General features: G+C 39.4%; 1 protein-coding gene across 1 annotated transcript in view; it reads left to right on the forward strand.

Moving 5' to 3' along the window:
• The first annotated feature begins 285 nt into the window (after positions 1-285).
• Positions 286-22,431, forward strand: part of CCNB3 (cyclin B3) — a 37,300-nt gene continuing 15,154 nt past the window's right edge. The window contains exons 1-3 of the mRNA XM_068962414.1: positions 286-378; positions 1,454-1,474; positions 2,638-2,724. Of these exons, the coding sequence (XP_068818515.1) occupies positions 286-378; positions 1,454-1,474; positions 2,638-2,724 (201 nt within the window). The remainder of the gene's footprint in view (positions 379-1,453; positions 1,475-2,637; positions 2,725-22,431) is intronic.

The following is a 22,431-nucleotide window of genomic DNA, read 5'->3' on the forward strand; positions in this document are numbered from 1 at the left end:
TTGAACAGTGCCCTGCAAAGATGCGTATACTTAACCTCCATCTTGCAGATGAGATAATTGAAGTCCAGGGAGGTTAAGTCACTTGCCCATGGTTAAGTGTGGTACAACCAAGATTTGATCCCAGATCAGCTAACATTGAAGTCTGTTTTCTCCTAGGGATTTTATAGAGAGACTGGGTTTTCTCAAGGATCTCCAGAGAATCGGTGCTGTTTCTGGTGAATGTTTTAAAGAGTCTTTTTCTGATTGCAGCCCTGCCTTGGATAGATGCTGCTGAATCTGTAAGAAATGTCGGTGCCACTACCACCCCAACACTCCAAACGTGAGACTAGGAAATCTCAGTCCAGCATTGTGCCCAGTGATCATGAACCATCTGAAAAGGTTAGAGCAAGCTGTCCCTCCCAATAGTGTCTCATTTAGCCTCTTTTCTGTATTGGCTTAGTCCCTATCCTCCCCTCTATATCTTTTGGAATATGTGTGGTTAATCTGAGAAAGTGAGAAGGCATGGCAAACCTTGTAGTTGGAGGAGACCAGCAAATTATAACTTGGGGAGAAAGCATAAACTCTTCTTTCCCATAAGTGCATGGCTAAGATGAAGGGTGTCCTCCACAACTTTCAAAAGCAAACAATACTCAGTTCTCATTAGGGTCCCATTTAAACTCTTATTTTCTCTGAGAGGCTCAAAGCACCTTGCCAGGTGGCTGCTTAGTACATCCTGGGGAGAGTATGATGATTATGTCAACAAATGTATTATAATGCTTTTTACAGCTATTAAATTTGAAGAATGGGTCCATTTTGAGCCTGCTGTTTTGACCTTGTGAATAGTTTGACATTGACATTCCGAGCTTGTGATGTTCTGTGTTTGCCATCAGTCATATTTTAATCAGAATTTTACTAATACTGATGAATTGTTGCTAAGAAAGTGTTTCCTGGAGCAAACATCATTAGGCCAGTTTAATTTCCTTGATTGGTTTTCTCTCAGCACAGATAAACACTTTCTAATCATTTTCATTTTTGTCTCACTAAAATGGTTTTCTCGGAGGTTAGGGAAAACAAGTGTATTTTTCCTATGTAAATTTGGCAACAAGATTTGCTATATTGATCAAATTTTTGTTCATATCAAATTTTATGATTAGAGTTCTGCCACTGTACATTTTCTTTTGTGGCAGTTATTTTTCCAAATCCAACTTTCTCAGGGTGTATTTTGCAAATATAAATTTTATAGGATTTAGTTTCACCATTAATTTTATTTGGGGCTGGTTGTTTCTGCCAGTAATATTAAGCAGGAGTGGGATAGCAGACCATAGTTAATTTCTTAGCTAATTTGTGAGAAAATAATAATTTATTCTTTGCTAATTATTTCCATTAGGATTGTTTATCATGAACTAGATGAAAGACTAACAGTTTACTTATTTCTTAGCTTAAACAGTCAAAAAACAGAAGTAATTCTTCTCAGCTCTTTCAGAATTGCTCCACTGTACTAGAATTGGTCTGTTGCAATAAGAATCCAATTCTCTAAGTTTCTAATCACTTACTGTGTTATGTACTAACTGTACATAATGTAAAGAGAGAAACAGAGAAAATAAATGGTCTGACCTCAGTGTTCTGTTTCACATTATAACAACTCTCTGACATAGGTAAGGCAGAGTTCTCAATTCATAAAGGAAATCTGATACATAGGACACTTTCACCAAACAAAAACTGTTAGGGAATAGAGAAACCCTACAGTGTGATTTACCTTAACCTTTAACCCCATAGAGATAGTCTTGCTCATTTGGTAGTGGGATAAGGCATTTCAGATAAACACTAGCTGGAAAGAAAGCTCTCTTTGCTCCAAAATACGCACCCTGCCTCCTTTTCCCCATTCCTCCCTTGCATACACTAAAAGGGATAAATATGAATTACCAAACTCCTTTCTTAAAATACAGAATTTTCCTTATGAGGTTTAAAATCACATTGGACCATGTATTTTTAAAATACTATTTCTGCCCATTTACAGCTTATATAGACTTTTAAAAAACATGTATTCTCTTATTTGATCCTCAAATAAGGTAGGTCATCTTTCCAGTTTTACTGATGAGAAGATTGAGGTTCAGAAATTAAGTGACTTTTCCAAGGTCAATCGCTAGTAAAGGACTGATCCTGGATCAGTATCTAGGTATGTGTGTGATTATCCTTATTGAGAATGTCTTAAATCAACTACTTAACATAAGAGACACTTAAATTTTGTTAAATTATTGAAGTAATTTACCTGGGAACGCCCATATTAAATGAATGACTGGTAGTTGCAAGGTGGTGGTGATGGTCATGATTAATCTTGGCTAGGATAGCCATAGATATGAGAGGAGTAAGAGAGAAAATTAGCTTCACCAAGCTATTTTGCTCATTTTAAGAGTTACAATGAAGGTTGTCCTGTCTCCTCACAGCCTTGTCACCATCATCAATGATTATTACCTCCTTCAGGGACTCTCTAAGCAGCAGTGAGTGCCAAAACTTTCTTTTGTTGTAATTTATTAGGGTTTATTATAGACATTCCCAATTGCTTGGAGATTCAGGCTGTTGAGCTCCAAAGATGACCTGAAGTCCCTGAAAAGACTGTTCACAATTGGATATACTCATTTACCTTTTTCACTTTTTTAGAAAGATGAGAAGTACCAAGCAAAGATATCTCCATCTTCACCTCAGGGACCACTCAAAAAGAGATCAGCTTTTGAAGATCTCACCAATGTAAGTATGCTAGTTCAGTCCTATGGTGTTGCATAAGGTTCAAACAACCTCTTCCTTGAGGGACCTTTCTAGTTTACCAAACCCTGACCCTCTGTAGAATGGTGAGAGCCAATTCCAATTTTATTTGGAATCAGTGACCCAATTTCAGAAACTGTAGGGGCTTTTCTGCTGGCACATACCATCTGTATTAATTGGTGGAGCTCTCTGAAAGCCTCAGACAGAATGATGATCAGATGTGAAATTGTAGACAGATATGAGAACTATGAATTCTTACATTTAGGTAAAGTCCAGAGATGGCTCGACTGGCTGCCTTAGCCTTGGAGGCAAGTGTCAATACTATGATGGGTTCATTGTAGTCTAGGGCAGTGTTTATCAGTTCAGGCACTATGGGCCTTTTTGAATAGGACAGCTTTTCTACTGTGTAGGACTGAATGACTGGGAGTTGCACCACCTTGCAACTCCCAGTTATTCAACCAGCATTCCTGGCCCCTGGCATTAAGTTCCAGCAGCATCCCAGTCATAGGGACAGTCAAAACTGACCTCTGATGTACGGAACCATTGATGACCACAGTTCCATAATTTGGTTTTCAACTAAGGATATCTAGAGACTCAATTGTGACTAGAATTCTTGAGTTTACTTCCAAGTTACCTCCCTTCTGGTATTATTAAGGTACTAGCAAAAAATCAAATTTGATAGTTAGAATGTTACTAATTGAATATAGATAACCTTTGGTCTTAGAAATCAGTAATAACTGATACCTCCTGAGTGTTTACCACATCCCAGGGATGGCAGAGCCTGGTGGGCTGCTGTCTATGGGGTCGCACAGAGTCGGACACGACTGAAGCGACTTAGCAGCAGCAGCAGGCACTATCCACCCACTTAATACTCATAAAATCCTATGAGGCAGACACTAAAACTATAACCCCTTTACAGATGAAGACATGGCTAGTGTTGGTTTTGAAGTCCGTTTCATCTAGGATACAGAGAACCCTAGTGAGATCTGTCCTGCCCTCTATAATAGAGTGTTATTTTGTGGCTACCAGAATTCTTACATTTACTAGGTAATATTTTACTGCCTTGGGCAGGGTTGGATAAGCATTGGCAAAGTTCTCTCCTTTATATCTCTGCTCTTTAGATGCCATGTGACCACTTTTGTGTTAAACCAGTCTTTTCCCCACGCAGATTACAACATGTGTAATTGTGTTACAGCTTCCTGCATAATCAGATTTACTATATACTGGTTGAAAGAGCTGCCTCCCACACAGACCTGTAAAGTTAGATTCATTTCCTGACTTATTTTACCATGGCTCTTGAAACTTTGTTGAGATAAGGTAGCCACATAAGTCAGGAGCAGATGCAGCCTATCTTAGCGTAGCTTCCCTTGGCCTCCAGAGTCCCTGATGGCAGTGCAAAGAAAAGTTCTAACAGCATATGAGAAGCTTTCCTGTTGTGTCTCAGTACTTTTTTATTTGTGAAATTTATGTCATCATCGATAAAGAACAAGCAAATTAATAGGAAATACATGCTAGGACTCTCCTGGTTCTCCAACTGAATTCACCATCTGTTAGGTCACATACTCCTCCAGGGTAGGGAAAAAGCAAGGCACCCCTGGGAAGTATCTCTGCCTCTAGCTTTTCAGAAGCTCAGAAAGCCCATTTGCCCTTTTGCCTTCAAGTTCTGCTTATTTTGAATTGTCTTTGGTGCTTTCCAGAGAAAGTTCCGTCATTACAATATACGTAAGTCATTCCAGGATTGAACATTTCTGCAGATGTCTGAGCTCATCTCTTTAAGGGTTGAGGATTCCTTTCTCTCTGAATTTTGGGGATTCCCTTTATGATGATTTGCTTTTTCCTGTCGGTATTACTGTGTCTTCATGTCCCCATATCTGTCTTCTCCTCAGCATTCACCACAGTGAGGTTCTGGCTGGCCAAAGGAGCTGATCTGTTTTAGTTATTTAGTCTGCTGTGAGTTTTCTTTTTTCCCCTTTCCTTTATCCTTCCAGCATGGGAAGGACTTTTGATTTGTTAGAGCTGATCCTGAGCCATTGGATGCAGAGATAAGGTCTATTTCCTAAATTATGTTTTGTCAGTAGGATTTTCATCTCCATTTTCCTATTTCTCAGTGAAAAAATTAGGGGGAAATACTGGTAAAGGACCCCTTGAGCTTAGATCTGAAAATATTAGTGCTTTGAACCTTCACATATGGCAAGTAGAAAGTTTCACTCTGGGAATTAGAGTCTCCACCTCTCTCGTGTCAAGAATGCACATCTTTTCTAATTGTGGATCTCGGCTGGACACAGAAGGAGTTTGTAACTCTTTAGGTGAAATTCAAATACAAACTGTGCCAAACTTTTGGAGAGCAGAAGTGGACAGCAACCCGAGGGCCTAAGAAGGAATTCCCTGCTGGATTGTAGTAGCTTATGATATGATGATACAAAGGCATAATTTTTTTATATTTCATTTGGAAATAATTTCATTTATGATAAGTTGCAAAAAGAATAATACAAAGAACACACATATACCTTTTACTTAGGTTCACCTATTATTAACATTTTATCCCATCTTCTTACATACATCATGGCCCTTTATCCCTAAGTACTTCAGTGTGTATTACCCCAGAGAAGTAGTCTTATATAACCATAGTGCAGTCAACTTCATAAATTTACACTGATGTAATGTTTTTATGTAATTTATTGCCCATATTCCCATTCTTCCCATTGACTTTGTAAAGTCAACGTTATAAGCATTTTTCCCCTTCCAGGGAAGGATCCAGTCTAGGGTTGTTTACTTGTCTTGTCTCTAGCTTCTTTTAATCTGGAATGCTTCCATAGCTTCTCTTTGTTTTTTATGACATTTTTGAAGAATAAAGTCCCACTCAATCCCCCTTTTAAAAATAGAACATTCCTCATTTTATGTTTTTCTAATATGTCCATGAGATTAGATTGGTGTTATACATACTTGACTGGAGTACTGTATGGGTCATGGTCTGTCCTTAGGGTATCACAGCTGGAGGCATACAATATCCATCATTGGTGAGGTTAATTTTGATCACCCAGTCAAGATGTTGTCTGGTTTCTCTGCTGCATAATGACTGTTTTTTTTCCCTCTTGCAACTAACAGTCTGTGGGACACACTGTTAGGAGCCTGCAAATAACTGCTCTTCATAAACATGCCCCCTAGATTTAGTATCCATTGATGATTTTTGCCTAACCCAGTTTTTATGGTGATTTTTCCAGCTGTAGTTCTTGCTCCCCATTTACCAATCTGCCTTTGGCATTCTATAAGCAGAGCCTTCTCTTCTCGCCTATTTATTATTAATATAGACTTATGAATTTTTATTTTTCAGTGGTTTGTTGTTCATTATTATGTTATTTTGGTGTTCAGATTGGCCACTAGGGTCCCCTTGAATCTAATTACTGTGTCTTTGTGACATACTCTCATCATTTTTTTTTGAGCATTTTCGTTCCAGCATAACAGGATGTCTCAGACTCATCATGTGCCTATTTTTATCTCAGACAGGGAGTCGACTGTTTTTCCAAAGAATTCCTGCTCATTTGAGTGGGGAATAGTACTAGAGACTAAGATCTCAGTGCTAGGTGTGCTACTGGGGTATCTGCTTTTTCTGCCCTTTCTGCAGAGAGTTAGGAAATATCTGGATGTAATATATATATTTGTTGTTCTTTTAGTCACTAATTCGTGTCCAACTTTTTGTGACTCCATGGACTGTAGCCTTCCATGGCTTCTCTGTCCATGGGATTTTCCAGGCAAGAAAACTGGAGTGGGTTGCCATTTCCTTCTCCAAGGGATCTTCCTGACCCAGGCATGAAGCTGGGACTCCTGCATTGGCAGGCGGATTCTTTACTGCTGAGCCACCAGGGGAGCCCACATATACATTATACATACACACATATCTGTACTTAAAGATATACACACACACACACATATATCTATATATACAAGTAACACACACTCCTATATATATATACATATACCTGTGTAAGAAATTATGAGTCTACACAGCTCCCATTCCAATGCACAAGATTCTTTCTCTTATTCCTCAGTCCATATTTGTATGTTCCTTCTTTACAGTGAGAACCATGGTTCCTAAGATCATCAACATATTTACCCAATACTGTAATACATCTAAAAGTTTCAGAATTACTTCTTCCACACTACCATAATAAACTCACCTATTAAAAAGAGTTCCAGATTTATTTGTGATATTCCCTACCACCCCACAAACCCATCCTGATTGAGGAAGTATATATTGAGGATATATAGTCTGTGTTTACTTGGATTAGCTGTTTCTTGTATTTTCTTCTGTTTTCTTTCTTTTGTCCTTCAGTGTGGTTATGGTATTTATTTGGAATATAATTAGATTCAATTTGTTTTATTTTAAAGGCATAATCTTTAAAATGATTTTTTATTGATGTTATTCACAGTCCCATGATTTCTTCTGCTGTTTAATAGAATTAGTCATGATTAGAGTCTTTGGTGGAGCTCCCCAGAGCCCCATGTTAAATAAATATCCCCTCAGTGGGATGAGATAGATGTATCACAGATAGTGATGTGTTAGAGGTCTGCCCTGAAACACTAGTTGATCTTGGCATTCTCAGGCAGCAAAGCCAGTTATATGGTCTTTTTCCCCCTCTGAACGTCTTATGGGGTCAAAATGGAATATGAAGTTTACAAAATATCTTTTTGGGAATTTGCCAGCCAGTATGGAGATCAACACTATATTCTATATATCTTGAAAGTGAAGTTTTCTCTCCATTTCCTTGCTTCCTTCTCCTGACTACTCCCCTCCCCACCCCCACTGCCTTTTTTTGCAGGCTCCTCAAAGTCAACATGTCCAGCCCAAGAAGGAAGCCAATAATGAGTTTGTTAAAGATACTTCCAAGAAGAGAAACAAGGAAAGGTTGCCTGGAAACAATAAGATGAATATAAAAAGGTGAGTAGAGGGAACTCAGAGGGCATTGCTTTAGATGGTAAAGGAGAGGGAGTGACATCCTTTTGACTGCCTTTTGTTCCCATTGAGAACATTGTTAATGAGCCACAGTGGTGAGTACTATATTAACCCTGGGTGCTTAGATGGTCTAAGTTGCTAAAGAATTTCAGGCCTCTTGTCTCTCCCTCCTCTGTCCCTCCCTCCCTCCCTCCCTCTGCCCCTCGCCCCCTGTTGTGTGCATATTGAAAGAGCTGTTGTCATTGAGGAATTTGCCAAGAGATCTTGTGTTCATATTTTCTCTCTTTTGGTGATTCAGTCCCTGATTGAGCAAGTCTGGGCTCCAGAGTGTGGAGCCAGTTTTCAGGGGATTCTCAGCAGCCGATTAATAGCTTGCCAGTCTGCTTATCCCATAAGAAGCCTTAGGGGGAGGCTTGTTTCTTGTTACTCTAGAGAAATTACTGTCTCCTTAGGCCAAAAATGTGTATTTTCCAGCTGTGTTTAGGGAACTGATAACAGGTTCTGCAAGTAGATATGAGTATTCTCACCTAGGATTTGGGAAAATGATTTACTCCTAGGAAAATTTTTATTGGAAGAATTAGAAAGTGGAGTAAGACCTTTCTATATCCTCTCCTCATTCCAGTGGGAATTACTTCTTTTAGGAAGAATAGATTTCCCAGTCCCCCTTTCTATCTTCCTCCCCACCCCTTCCCAGCTCCAGACACTCACCAGTCTACTATCTGTTACGGATATACTTCCGTGGATATGTCTCCTCTAGATGATTCATATAAATGGAATCATATAATATCTAGTTTTTTGAGGTACTTTTGTTCAGATTGATCATATTTACCAATAATTCTCTTTTCTTGTTCTGATTTCTAGTCATCCAGTGATTTGGTCACACCAGGTTAATCATTCTAATTGAAGTGAAGTCCTATTCAAAACAAAGCTTTGCATCTGACACATGTCAACAATTGTTTGTTTTGGTCTTTTTATTACCTTCACTGGGAAACCATCTTGTGAATAGCCTAGGGTGAAGGAAATATGACTAGATACCATGAACATTAAGTACCAGACCAACTTTCTCTTATAAGCTTTCATAAGCCTTTTATAAGCCTCTCTCTTATAATCGTCTCTCATAAGCCTTCAAACAATATTAATTTCAATCTGAATTTCACCAGATGCCTAGTGCTGATAGACAAAGACAAATGCAGCTAGTGAGAGAAACTGATACATAAGCAAATCACTCATGCGATGTGCTAAGTATTATAATAAAAGCCTTTTTATATAAATAAAGGTAATAAGTCATATATGAAAAAGCAAGAAGGATTTCAGGGGGAATTTTTTTAGAAAAGTGTGAGGACCTAGATCATAGAAACTATACACTATGCTACTCAGTGGATTTACTATGTTACCCATTGATTTTTACCCTCTAGTCTGTCTCTTGGGGTTGCAGTCCTTTCCCTTTCCATACATTCAGTAACTGTAGTGACAAAATGAAATGGTAGGTAAGGATTCTAGGAACTACATTCTTCTCACCCAGACATTGTTTCCTTTGCAGATGTAAGGTAGAACTCTCACCAATAATAGTCTCAACCACCATGGTGCCAAACATTATAGATAATCTTCTCACTCTGGATATGTCTACCAGCTCCAAGACACCCAATACTGAGGAAGCATCTATTTTCAAAGAGCCATTCATTTTAAAAGAGGAACCCACTTCTGAGGATGCAGTCCTCACGAAGAGGTCATTATCTTCAAAGAAGTGCACAAATCAGGAGGTAATATCCCTCTTGAAGAAGCCACTGTCCTTGCAGGGGAAGAGTGACAGTGATGTACAGCCAATGACTTTTGGGAAGAAGTGTAAAACCGGGGAGGCAGCCATCACCAACAGGACATTATCCTTAAAGAATATGTGCCAATATCAGGGAAAACAGTCTTGCTTGGGGGAGGAGTTGGCCTTGCAGGACGTCAGTGTTGAAGAGGATTCTTCCTTTATGGAGCTCCAGAATGTTAGTAAGAAGCCTAAAACTGAGGAAGGAACCTTCACCAACCCATTATCATCTTTAAAGAAAAAGTATACCACTCAGAGGAAGATGTCCTATAGGAAAAATCCTCTAGTCCTGCAGAAGACCACCTCTGAAGAAAAGCCACTCACTGAGGAGTCTTTTAAGAGAAAGCCTAATGCTGAGGAGGAGTCCTTTTTCCAGGAGCCACCTCCACTGCAAGAGAAGCACACCTCTGAACAAGAAATATCCATCTTGAAGAAATCATTGGCCTTTCAGGAGAAGATCAACACTGAAGATAAATCACTTTTTAAGGAACCATTGGCTTTTAAGAAGCAATCTACCACTGAGGAGACAGCCTTCACCATGAGGCCATTATCTTTGAAGAAAAAGTGCACTACTCAGAGGAAGAGGAAGATGACCTACATGAATAAGACCGCCTCTGGAGAGAAGGCACTCACTAGCCAGTTACTGTCCTTTAAAAAGAAGCCTACCCCTAAGGAGGAGTCCTGCTTCCAGGACCTCTCAGTGCTGCAAGAGAAGCATACCGATGATGGAGCAGTGACACTTTTGAAGAAGCCGTGGGCATTGCAGAAGAAAGATGATGAAGATGATTTTCTTATGGAGCCACTTTTCTTTAGGAAGGCTCATACTACTAAGGAGGCAACACTTCCCAAGAAGCCACTACCTTTAAAGAGGAAGTGTATTACTCAGGGGAAGATGTACCACTTGAAGAATCCACTAGTATTGCAGAAGGTCACATCTGAAGAGAAGTCACTCGTTAAGGAGCCATTACCCTTTAAGAAGCCGCCTACCACTAAGGAATCCCTTTTCCAAGAGCCATCAGCATTGCAGGAGAAGCACACCATTCTAGAGGAGGCATCCATCTTGAAGAAGCCCTTGGTCTTGCAAAAGACTCCAGCTGAGGAGGAATCAGTTAAAAAGGAGACTTTGACTTTTAAGAAGTTTACCATTGGGGAGGCAGCCTCCACCAATATGCTGTTATCTTTAAAGGAGAAGTGTACTACTCAGGGTAAGTCCTGTTTGATCAAGCCAGTAGTATTGCAGACCATTTCTGAAGAGAAATCACTCATTAAGGAGCCTACCACTGAGGTGGAGTCCCTCTTGAAGGAACCATCTGCACTGCAAGAGAAGCACACCACTCAGGGGGATGTGGCCCCCTTGAAAAAGCCATGGGCATTACAGGAGAGAATAGACAGTAAAGATGAATTTCTTATGGAGCCATTGTCATTTAGGAAGACACAGACCACAAATGTGGCAGTCTCTACCGAGGAGTCATTATCTTTAATGAAGCAAATGCGTGCCAGTCAAACAATAATGTCTATCTGGCAAGAACTGTTGGGGTTGCAGAATATGATTGGTAAGAATTCCGTTATGATGCCGGTATCATCTAGGAAGAAGTCTTCAACTGATGAGGCAGTTCTTACCAAGACAACATTATCTCCAAAAATGAGGCAAATCACTCAGAGGAACACGGTCATAGAGAAGACCACCTCTGAAAAAGAGTCACTCTTTAAGAAGTTGTTGCCCTTAAAAAAAAAGTATACAACTGAAGAGGGGCTCCTCTTCCAGGATCCATCTGTATTGAAAGAGAAACACACCTCTCTGCAACAGGCGTCCCTCTCAAAGAAGCCATTGACCTTAGAGGAGAATATCGCCACTAAAGAAGAATCAAATGTCAAAGAACTGTTGACCATGGAGAAGTCCTTGGTCTTGCAGAAGACTGATACCAAAGTGGACTTCTTGAAGACGCTGTCGGCTTTGCAGAAGAAAAGCACCACTGAAGAGAAATTCTTTTTCGAGAAACCATTGGTTCTGAAGGAAAACTTCTCCCCCGAGGCAGCAGCCAGCATAGAGGGACAATCATCTTTTAAGAAGCAGGCCACTGCTCAGGGGGAGGTGTTCCTCTTGAAAAAGCAGTCGACCTTGCAAGAGAACATCACCAGTGAAGAGGAGTGCATTATTAAGCAGCCACAGGCCTTGCAGGAGAAGCCCAGCATTGAAAAGGAGACCATCCTGAGGGAGTCCTTGGCCTTGCAGGAGAATTCCATGATTGAGAAGGAGGCTGTCTGGAAGGAGCCATTGGCCTTGCAAAAGACTCTCACTCACAAAGAAGACCCCTTTCTCAAAGATTGCACCTTCCACATTGAAACCAACCCAGATGTGTCCACCACCACCCCTGAATTTGGAACAGGCTTGTCCAACACCATCACCATGTCTTGCAGTACCATAAGCAAGTCCAGTACTTGTGAATCCAGTTCTGATAAACCTTCCTCATCTTGTGACAAGAGATCACAGCCGGAGGTATTCTGCTTTCTTTCTTCTTAAATTAGATGAAGTGTTCTTTTTTGTCTTGGAGGTGGCTGCTAGCAAAGAGTTTTTTTTTTGCCTTCCTAAGCAATTGAGTTGTATATAGTAAGTGATATTAAACCGAACTGGCCTTGTAGAATCTCTTGACTTCATGATTGGCATAGTGATACACCTGAGCCACTAGAAATTCCAGGGACACCCTCAAGGGTCTGGAATACTCTGTGTGTGTGTGTGTGTGTATTTCAGTAGTGGTTAGACAATTTCAGGAAATTGCCTTTCTTAGTAATTGCAATCTGCATTACATAGGACCTTAGCTAAAGATAAGTTAAATTCACAGAGGCATCTTCCAAGGAAGATGGTTTATAGGTTGTAAATTAGAAGGAAAATGAGATGAGGTTTGGTACCTGGGAGGAGAAAACCTGGATGTAGGCAAAATAACCTGGTTAAAGGTATAGGAGGGAGGAAAAGGCTAACAAGATGAACTGGGCCCGATCAAAGCATTGAAACATAACAGGTGACATAAGCTGGAAGACTGTAAGATCACAATGTCTTTCTTGGAGAATCTTGTGCTTACCTGTAATAATAGTGCCTGGTTCTTAGGGCAGAGCAGGTATGTACAAGGATTAAGTATTTCTTGGTTACTCAACAGTATGCAGATTACAGGGCAAAGGCTTGAGCTGAAGATAAAAGTGGGAAGAAAGGAGTAATTTTTTGTGTGTGTGCTAAGCTTCTCTTGGAACCTTTTTCCTAATATGTCTTTTTGATGATTTCCAAGCAGATGATCCCACTGGGGAATACTGATATAGACTGCAGCGACACACTTTTCAGCTCAGTATATGCTAAGGATATCTTCAGTTACATGAAGAAAAGAGAGGTATGTAGGGGATGGGGTGAGGGGAAATAATTTTCCAGTTCTCATTTCCTTACCATACATCCTTCAATGATGAGGAAAATAATAACAGTAGCAGCTGATGTCTCCTGGTAGCATACTATGAGTTAAACATTGTGCTAAAGGATTTATAATGTTATCTTGCTTAATTCTCCCAATAGCTTCATGATGGTAGGTATTATTATCTCCTTTTTATAGTTGGGGGAAACTGCTCAGTCAAAACAACTAGTGTGTAGTACATCTGGGATATGAACTAGAGTTTGATTACCTTAGAAACCATAAGCCCGCACCAATTGCTTAGAAGGTAATCTCAGGCACAAAAATTGTCAAGTGAGCTCTTTCTGAGTGACTTAAGAGATCTTTCTCCTTCTCTATGCAGTTTTCTGGCATTGCATGTAAAACCAGACTCTTTGTTCCAGCTCTCCAACTTGGTGAAATTTTCTTTCTCCTTTCAAATCTGCCAGTCTCCTTTACCACTAATGTTCATCAATTCCAAATTTTCTTCTCTCTCTCAGTGGAACAGATGGGACAAGGGTTATGTACTAACTAGAATTTTAGCAGGCCATTCATAAGAGGAATGAAGAATGTCTCATCTTCTCTCTAGAGACGTGGTAATAGATGAACTGACTCCAGAGCCTGTACTTTGTCTAGTATATCTTGGAAGAATCAAGAGATAATTTTGCTATACTAAAAGTGTGGGCCTTAGCTCGGCAGTATTCGTTTCACTTAAGATCTTGTTAGAAATGCAGAAACCTAACCTCACCCCCGACTTTCTAAATTTTAAAGATCTCAGTTCAATTCAGTTCAGTCGCTCAGTCATGTCCGACTCTCTGCGACCCCATGAATTGCAGCACGCCAGGCCTCCCTGTCCATCACCAACTCCCGGAGTTCACTCAGACTCGTCAGTGATGCCATCCAGCCATCTCATCCTCTGTCGTCCCCTTTTCCTCCTGCCCCCAATCTCTCCCAGCATCAGAGTCTTTTCCAGTGAGTCAACTCTTCGCATGAGGTGGCCAAAGTACTAGAGTTTCAGCATTAGCATCACTCCTTCCAAAGAAATCCCAGGGCTAATCTCCTTCAGAATGGACTGGTTGGATCTCCTTGCAGTCCAAGGGACTCTCAAGAGTCTTCTCCAACACCACAGTTCAAAACCATCAGTTCTTCTGTGCTCAGCTTTCTTCACAGTCTAACTCTCACATCCATACATGACCACTGGAAAAACCATAGCCTTGACTAGATGGACCTTTCTTGGCAAAGTAATGTCTCTGCTTTTCAATATGCTATCTAGGTTGGTCATAACTTTTCTTCCAAGGAGTAAAGCGTCTTCGAAGGAGTAAGGAAAGATCCTCAAGTATCTTTCAAATATGTATGTTAAAGTTTGAGAATGACTCCACTATACAGCATGGTATCGTGCTGTTGATTGAATTGCAAAGAAGGGGCAGAATCTTGCTGGTATTCATCTATAGTCATAGGAGTATTCCTGCCTATATTTCATATTCTGCTAGACTCCGCAATATCCACCCTGACACTTGAATACCATGTGTGTTCATTTCCAAGGATAACTGACCTTGTTTGGGAAAGGATACTTTCCTCTGCCTCTATTTGATACCAGCTAAAAATAATGAGTTAGAACTGGGAAGAAATTACTTAAGTTATAGTTTGTTTTTAGATATTAGTTGCTTATAGCTTTTCCTAAGTTATAATTTTGAACTACAAGAAGAGTTTATCTGTTAATATTTCTTTCTTACTGCCAGGAAAAGTTTATACTTAAAAAATATATGACCAGGCAGACTGATATCGACAGTGACATGAGGGCCATTCTTGTGGACTGGTTGGTGGAGGTGCAGGTAAGCCTGACAACTGCTGCCTTAAGGGGCTGCTATTCTCTTTATTGATTATTCACTCAGCATTGCCAGGTCTCAAACAAGAGTAAAAATTTACTGAGTCTCCAGAGCTGAATAAGCCAGGATTCCTGCCCTCAGGAAGCTTATGACCTAGGGGACAAGATAAGACATGCAGGCAGATAGGAATAATACAAAGTAGAATATACTAAGTAATATAAGAATGCTATTAATAAGACACTGTGAGAACCCAGTGGAAGGAGAGAGATTTCTAGAAAAGGTAATCATGGTATGGTAGTTCAGTCATTCTCAAAATCTTGTAAAAGTATATGTAGTGATTGGATAAGTCTTTCAAGCTTTGGATGGGATGAGTAATAGGAAGGACAGTATAGCCCCAAACAGGGCAAATGGCTGTTTGTTCAGAGTTGACTGTTGAGGGAATATTGTTGTGAATACTTAATTATTACTTTACACTAATGAAGGTGTACTAGTACATGGATGTCAGTGAATATTTGTTGAATGAATAGAATTGAAGGGGTTGCTCTGGAGTTTGCAAGGAAATAAAAGGCATAGTCTGTGCTCAGCAGAAGAAAAGGTAATATTGTTAAATATCCTTTAAATACCAGAGTAATGGTTCAGGCTCGCTTTGGAGTGACAAACCAGGGAAATGTGGTAGATATTGTATATTTGAAGATCAGCAAAGCATGAAAATGTCATTCTATCGAAATGATGAAAAATAGTAAATTAGATAAAGGAGAATCTGAGTAGATCTTAAATAAGTAAAATTGATCACAAATATTGCTGATTATTACCAAACAAGAGATTTCTAGTAGACTGCCAGTGGACTTTGTTTTGATTGACACTTTTTATAAATTATATAGATGAGAACAGAGAAGATCATCTCATCAGATGGCATGAAACTGGGAGCAGTTGTTTGTTGTTGTTTAGTTGCTAAGTCATGTCTGACTCTTTAGAGATACCAGCTGGAATGAACTGAATTTTTTAAAAAAGTTTTTGTTATTTTTATTGCACAAAAATTCACATTTATTATAGCCAAGTAAGAAATTATGATTACTTATGATCCCACAACCTACAAAGAGTGTTAATATTCATGTGTGTTTATTATGCCCCCATTTTAAAAATGGTACACTGATCACAGAGTCAGATGCCCAGGTCCTGTCTGAGACTTATCATATATTTTTTAAGTTCCATAAGCCATGCTAATGTATACCTTTGATAGAGAATCACAGTTGTAAAAAATGTGTTCCTATATATATTACTTTTGTAACTTTAATTTTTATATCTCAAAATAGTAAAATTGACTTTTGGTATACAGTTCTATGAACTTTTAACATTTTGAAATAATAGATTCACAAGAAGTTGCAAAAAAAATAGTATATAGAGAGGTCCTGTGTACCCTTCACTTGGTTTCTCCCAGGGGTAACATTTTGCATAACTGTCATATAATATCACAGTCAAGGTCCAGAGGCTTTATTTATATTTTACCAGTTTACATGCTCTTATTTCTTTGTGTGTTTAGTCTATATAATTTTATCACACATGTGAGTTTCATAAGCACCATACCACAGTTAAGATACAAAATTGTTCCATCACCAGAATGATCCCTTGTTTTACTCTTTTATAGCCACAGCCATCTCCCTCCCCTCACCTTCCTGTCCCTGGAAACTTCTAATTTGCTTTCCATTTTTGTAATTTTGTGATTTCAGGAATGTTATATAAATGGAATCATATACTGTGTAACTTTTTGGGATTGACTTTTATCACTTACCATAATTCCTTTGAGATCTATACAAGTTGTGTGTATCAACAGTTTATTCCTTTTTATTGCTGAGTAGTAGTCCATGGTATGGATGTACCAAGGTTTGTTTAAATCTTCCCCCATTAAAGGACATTTTGAGTTTCCAGTTTCTGAGACTGTGAGAAGAATGTCTATAAACATTAATGTACAGGGTTTTATGTTAATATAAGTTTTTATTTCCAACATCAACACCCAGGAGTGGGATTTCTGGGTCATATGATAAGTGTATGTTTAACTTAATGAGAAAGTGCTACAGAATGACTATCATTTTGCATTCTTACCTGCAATATATGAGAGTTCTAGCTGCTCTGCATCCTTGTTAGCACTTAGTATTGTTTGTTTTTAAACTTTGGCCATATAGATGTATAGAGGAATCTCATCATAGTTCTAATTTGTGTTTCCTCAAGGGCTAATAATGTTGAACATACTTGTTTGTATGAAGTCGTTTTTGATGAAATGTCTATATCTTTTGCCCAGTTTTAAATTGGATAGTTTATTTTCTTTGTGTCAAGTTATGAGAGTTCCTTATATATTCTGGGTACAAATCCTTTGTTGGATGTGTGATTTACAAATATATCACACCAGTTTTTTTTTTTTTTAAATCTGTGTCTTTCATAGAGCAAAAGTTTTTAATTTTTATAAAGTTCAATTTTTATATGTTATCTTTCTATGCTTAGTCACTCAGTCATGTCCAACTCTTTGCAACCCTATGGACTGTAGCCCGCCAGGCTCCTTGGTCCACAGGGATTCTCCAGTCAAGAATACTGGAGTGGGTTGCCATGCCCTCCTCCAGTGGATCTTCCCAACCTAGGGATTGAACCCAAGTCTCCCACATTGCAGGCTGATTCTTCACCATGTGAGAACTCTGCTTAAACCTAGGTCATGAAATTTTCTCCTGTATTTTATATGAATGTTTTAAAGCTTTAACATTAAATCTATAATCCATTTTGAGTTGAATTTCTATAAGGTATGAAGGTTTTGAAGTCAGTTCATTGTCTTGCATATGGATGTTTAACTGTTCTAACACCATTTGTGGAAAAATATACTTCTCCACTGAATTGCTTTAGGACCTTTGCCAAAAAAACAATTTGCCTTATTTGTGTAGGTCTATTTCTATACTTCTTTCTACATTCTGTTTCATTGATCTGTGTGTCTTTCTCTTTGCCAATATCACAGTCTTTATTTCTGTAGTTTTATAATAAATCTTAAAACTAGCTAATGTGATTCTTCCAACTCTAGTCTGTCTTTTTTTTAATTGTTTTAACCCCACTTAGTTTTAGAATATCATTTTTATATATTTCTGGATTATATTTGCTAATATTTTGTTGAGGATTATCACATCTGTTTATGATGAATGTTGGTCTGTAGTGTTTTTTTCTGGTTTTTTTTGGTACTGACTTTCTGGTTTTGGTATGAGAATGATACTGGTTTTATGAAATGATTTGGAAAGTATTCTCTTCTATTTTCTTGAAGACGTGTAGAATTGATGTTTATTCTTTCAGTGTTTAGTAGGATTCACAAGTAAAACCATCTGGGCCTGAAGGTTTTTCTTTTCTCTGAAGAATTTTATCTAAGAATATAATTTCTTTAATAGTTATGTGATTATTCAAGTTATTATACAGATGACTTTTGGAAGTTTGTGATTTTCAAGGAATTGGTCCTTTCGTTTAAGTTGTTGAATTTATGTTCATAGCATTTGCTGATTATTTAGTCGTTCATTCTTGATATTTAGTAATTTGTGTTCTCTCGCTTTATCAATCTTGCTAGGAGTTTATCATTTTTATTGATCTTTTCAAAGAACCAGGTTTTGGTTTCATTTGTTTTCTCTATTTTTCTGTTATCAGTTTAACTGATATGTGCTTTAATTTTCACAGTTTCCTTTCTCTTGCTTTGGGTTTAATTTGCTCTTCTTTTCCTAGTTTAGAAAGGTAGAAGAGGTAGAAGAGTAGATTATTGATTTCAGACTTCTTTTCTTTATAAAATATTTCTTTCTTTATTTTATTTTTGGTGTGCTGTGTCTTTGATGTTGCGCAGGCTTTCTCTAGTTGCAGTGAGCAGGGTTACTGTCTAGTTGTAGTGCATGGGCTTCTCATTGTGGGGGCTTCTCTTGTGGAGCATGGGCTCTAGGGCAAGTGGACTCAGTAGTTGTGACACACTGGTTTACTTGCCCCGTGGCATGTAGGATATTACCAGACCATGGATCAAACCCAGGTCCCCTGCATTGGCAGGCCGATTCTTAACCACTGGACCACTAGGGATGTCCTAGGACTTTTCTTCTTTTCTAATATAAGCACCTAATTGCTATAATTTCTCCCTAAGTACCACTTTTAACTGCTTGAACTATTTAGAAGTTTGTTTAATCTCTAAGTGTTTGGAGATTTCACTATTATTTTTCTGTTATCGATTTGTAGTTTAATTCCACTGTGGTCAAAGAAAACAGTTTGTATAATTTTTAATTACTTAAAAAAGTTTAAGGTTGATCAGAATATGGTCTGTCTTGGTGAATGTTACATGTGCACTTGAGAAGAATGTGTATTCTGCTATGTTGGATGGAGTGAGTGTTCTATAAAATGTCTGTTAGATTCAGTTGGTTCATGTTGTTAATTTCCTTATTATTTTTGCTGATTTTCCATGAACTAATTCTGTTACTGAGAGAAGAGTATTGAAGTTTTCAACTACGATTATGAATTTGTCTGTTTCTCTTTTCAGTTTTGTCACTTTTTTTCTTTGTATATTTTGAAAATCTGTTGTTCAGAGCATATGAGCATATATTTTTAGGATTGTCATGTCCTCTTCATAGTTCTTTAGGACTTGCTTTTTTTTCTCATGTAATAATGCTCATGTAATTGCAGATATCTTTCTAGTTAAATTGACATTTCTACATCAATTTTGTCAACTGTGTAGTATTCTGTTTTCCCATCTAAGTACTAACCAGGCCCAACCCTGCTCAGCTTCCAAGTTCAGATGAGATCAGGTGTATTTCGGGTGGTATGGCCTTAGACCGTAGTATTCTGTTCTTCAACTGGCATTATTTACTCAGTCTCCTATTAATGGGCATATAGGTTATTTCCAATAACCCTGTAGTGAACATGCATACATTTGCATTGCTCATAGATGTACTTTTGTTTTTCTGAAATAAATTACTAGGAATAGAAGTATTAGACCAACAAAATGCATATTTAAAATTTTTGTAGGTAAAGGAAACTATTTGCAGGGGCTCTCAATAACTATTTATTGCTTTAAAAAAATGAATTTATCCAATTGTGTATAGACAACTATGCTTGTGAAGTGTCTTGCCCAATTGTACATTTTCAGTTCAGTCAAGTTCAGTCACTCAGTTGTGTCCGACTCTTTGTGACCCCATGGACTGCAGAATACCTGGCCTCCCTGTCCATCACCAACTCCCAGAGTTTATTCAAACTCATGTCCATTGAGTCGGTGATGCCATCCAACTATCTTATCCTCTGTCATTCCCTTCTCCTGCCTTCAATTTTTCCCAGCATCAGGGTCTTTTCAAATGAGTCAGTTCTTCACATCAGGTGGACAAAGTATTGGAGTATCAGCTTTCAGCAACAGTCCTTCCAATGAATATTCAGGACTGATTTCCTCTAGGATGGAATGGTTGGATCTGCTTGCAGTCCAAAGGACTCTCAAGAGTCTTCTCCAACACCACAGTTCAAAAGCATCAATTCTTTGGTGCTAAGCTTTCTTTATAGTCCAACTCTCACATCCATACATGACCACTGGAAAAACCATAGCTTTGACTAGATAGACCTTTGTTGGCAAAGTAATGTCTCTGCTTTTTAATATGCTGTCTAGTTGGTCATAGCTTTTCTTCCAAGGAGCAGGTGTCTTTTAATTTCAAGGCTGCAGTCAACCAGTGATTTTGGAGCCCCCCAAAATAAAGTCTGCCACTGTTTCCACTGTTTCTCCATCTATTTCCCATGAAGTGATGGGACTGGATGCCATGATCTTCGTTTTCTGAATGTTGAGCTTTAAGCCAACTTTTTCACTCTCCTCTTTCAATTTCATCAAGAGGCTTTTTAGTTCCTCTTCACTTTCTGCCATAAGGGTGGTGTCATCTGCATATCTGAGGTGATTGATATTTCTCCCAGCAATCTTGATTCCAGCTTGTGTTTCTTCCACCCAGCGTTTCTCATGATGTTATATCTGCATAGATGTTAAATAAGCAGGGTGACAATATACAGCCTTGACGTACTCCTTTTCCTAAAGAACATTAGAACAATACAAAAAAGGAAGATTATATATACACACACATATATATATACATATATATGTATATATATATGTGTGTATATGTATATATATGTGTATGTATATATATATATATAGAGAGAGAGAGAGAAGTAGTAAGAAGAGTGTGCTCTAATTCCTCCATTGTCCTCTCCACACAGTGAACACCAGCCAGTCTGTGTACTGAGGAAGTCCTCCAATATTTCTAGGAAGGTCTCTGGACCTGCTGTGGGGTCAGCTCAGTCTCAGATCTGGCCTTAACTCCAGGTTATGCTTGCTCCCAAAGTCCACAACTGCCTGCAAATTCCACAGTCTCAGGCTAATTGCGTGCATGTAATCCGCTGCAGCTGTGACTGCAGTAGTTTATTACCTCCCTCCTCTTTGCTCACACAGCCACTGGTGCTCCACTTTGGTTTTAGACCTGCCTCTGCTTGTAGGCCGCCCTGTTGTGTCTGTTTCCCACCCAAACTAGTGGGGGCAAAGGTAGCAGCTTTTTAGGGCTCACTTGCTCAGTTGGGCTGTGGAGAGGGAGGGTTATGGAAGCTACAGTTGGGGTGTTTGGGGAGTGTTTCCTGGGACTCAGGCCTGCAGGAAGTTGCTAAAGTCCTTGGCGGGTCATGTGCTCCCACAGGAATTGGCCTTGAGTTGTATGTCCCTTGGCAGAGCCAAGCAGTTTAGGCTCCCCAGAAGATGTGGGCAGTAACCTTTGCCTGCTTATGGCTTGGTGGCAGCTACTACCTCTGCGGTCAGGACCACAGTGATGGCATTTAGTCCCTGTCTCAGGCACTCCCCCTGGCTTTGAGTCTTCGGCAGTGGCCAGTCAGCTTGCATTCTCCCTCTGGGATTGTAAACTACAGTCACATCTAGTTCCACCTGTGGCGCTCTTGCTGGCTTGGCATACTTTGGTGGCAGCCAGGCATACCTTCCTCTGGGGTCAGGCAGTTCACAGCCCTTGGCATTCTCGGAAGTGGGTTCCTGGGATCTGTGAGCTTGGGGAGTTAGGAGTTCTTGTGGCAACAAACTCTTGCCTCTCTGGGAGGCCCAGGCTTTTTCCTGGACTTCCTCAGCTGTGTTGTACTAGCCCCTGAGTTATCTGCATAGCAGTCAACCCCAGTTCTCTCCCTGGGGCCTGAGCCCTGAAGCCTTAATCCTCAGCACCCAGCCCCCCTCTTGCCACGGTGGGCGTGCAAGCTGCTTCTTGGCTGGGAAGTGCTGGCTGGCAACATCTCTGTGGTGAATTCTCTCTGTTTTGCCTTCCGAGCACCTAGTGCTGCATTATCCTTGAGGGTCTGAAGCTCCCCCGTCCCCACCCGTGCTGGGGTGTCCAAATGTGCAGAACTTTTCTGCCTTCATGGCTCGCTCCCTGGGTGCAGGTCCCTGTTCCAAACTCCCTTGTCTCTTTTTATCTTTAGCTTTTGCCCTACCTCATTCTGAGGAGATTGGCTTGCCTTTTTGGAAGTCTGAGGTCTTCTGCCAGCATTCAGAAGGTGTTCTGTATGAGTTGTTTCATGTGCACATGTATTTTTGATACATTTGTGGGGAGGAAGGTGATCTCCCCATCTTCCTCCTCTGCCATCTTGAAAGTTTCACACCTAAGGTCTTATTACTCTTCTTGAGTCATT

Source organism: Capricornis sumatraensis, chromosome X (assembly GCF_032405125.1).
Source record: "Capricornis sumatraensis isolate serow.1 chromosome X, serow.2, whole genome shotgun sequence".
In the NCBI taxonomy this organism is placed as follows: domain Eukaryota; kingdom Metazoa; phylum Chordata; class Mammalia; order Artiodactyla; family Bovidae; genus Capricornis; species Capricornis sumatraensis.